This window comes from Sinocyclocheilus anshuiensis, unplaced genomic scaffold (genome assembly GCF_001515605.1).
Source record: "Sinocyclocheilus anshuiensis isolate Anshui unplaced genomic scaffold, SAMN03320099.WGS_v1.1 C32286514, whole genome shotgun sequence".
NCBI classification, from domain to species: domain Eukaryota; kingdom Metazoa; phylum Chordata; class Actinopteri; order Cypriniformes; family Cyprinidae; genus Sinocyclocheilus; species Sinocyclocheilus anshuiensis.
Window position 1 is genome coordinate 1 of NW_015614243.1, and position 837 is coordinate 837.

Genomic DNA, 837 nt, shown 5'->3' on the forward strand with positions numbered 1-837 from the left:
ACAATAATACTTATGGCTGTCTTCATTTTTTTTTTTACATTAAAACCCAAATTATATTACTATTGTAATATTTCACTGTAAAATGAAAAGACAAAATATTAAAAATGAAAAATCCACAGTGTAATCGCAAAATTACAATACTAATATTTCTGTCTGTCTTCATTTTCGAGCATTAAACCATCAAGCTTTTATTTTGGCAGAAAACAGCAGGAGACCTTAAAGTTTCTCTTTTGTTGACAACACAAGGTTTATAAGTGCTTCTCATTTCACATTTCTGAAGATGGTTGGAACATATGGCATTCCCAAAAAGCACGTTATAAGCAACACTAAGCCATATCACGATTTTGCTTTAATTGCTGATTCGTGCAGTCCTAGTGCCAGCTGTTATCCCACATGTCCAGCAGTCCCCAGTGCTCTTTACTGACACTCACCGCTTCCTCCTCGTCCTTGACCACATACTGAGCCACTTTGAAGGAGCTGAGATACTCGTTCATGCTCTGGATCTCCGTGTCATCTGTGGCGTCCTGGTTACGATCCAGCAGCCGGTCGACTGCTTTGTCATCATAGTGAATCACGCTGCTGTCCTCTTCTTTATTCTCTCCTTAACAGATAAACACAACCAGTTTCAATGTCGGTTCTTTAGGTGAGAAACTGTGTTGGTATAAAGTAAAGCAGTTTGTAACTCCAGTCACACCTTCTGCCTCGTCTTTGAAGAGCTCCTCTGTACCAAATTTGAGAATGTCATCAAGCTCCTGTTTGGACATCGAACCGGTCTTTGAGCCCAATCCAGGACGCACAACCAAGTGAGTCAACATCATCTTCTTCTTGGCCACCTTG

General features: G+C 40.4%; 1 protein-coding gene across 1 annotated transcript; it reads right to left on the reverse strand.

The window, feature by feature from the left end:
• Window positions 1–371: 371 nt before the first annotated feature.
• On the reverse strand, window positions 372–829 carry LOC107682510 (chromodomain-helicase-DNA-binding protein 3-like). Its single transcript, XM_016478726.1, has 2 exons — window positions 695–829; window positions 372–601 (listed from the first exon to the last, which is right to left on the reverse strand). Exons 1-2 carry the CDS (start codon window positions 816–818, stop codon window positions 372–374), a joined length of 354 nt encoding a protein of 117 aa, XP_016334212.1. The 5' UTR covers window positions 819–829.
• Window positions 830–837: the final 8 nt, after the last annotated feature.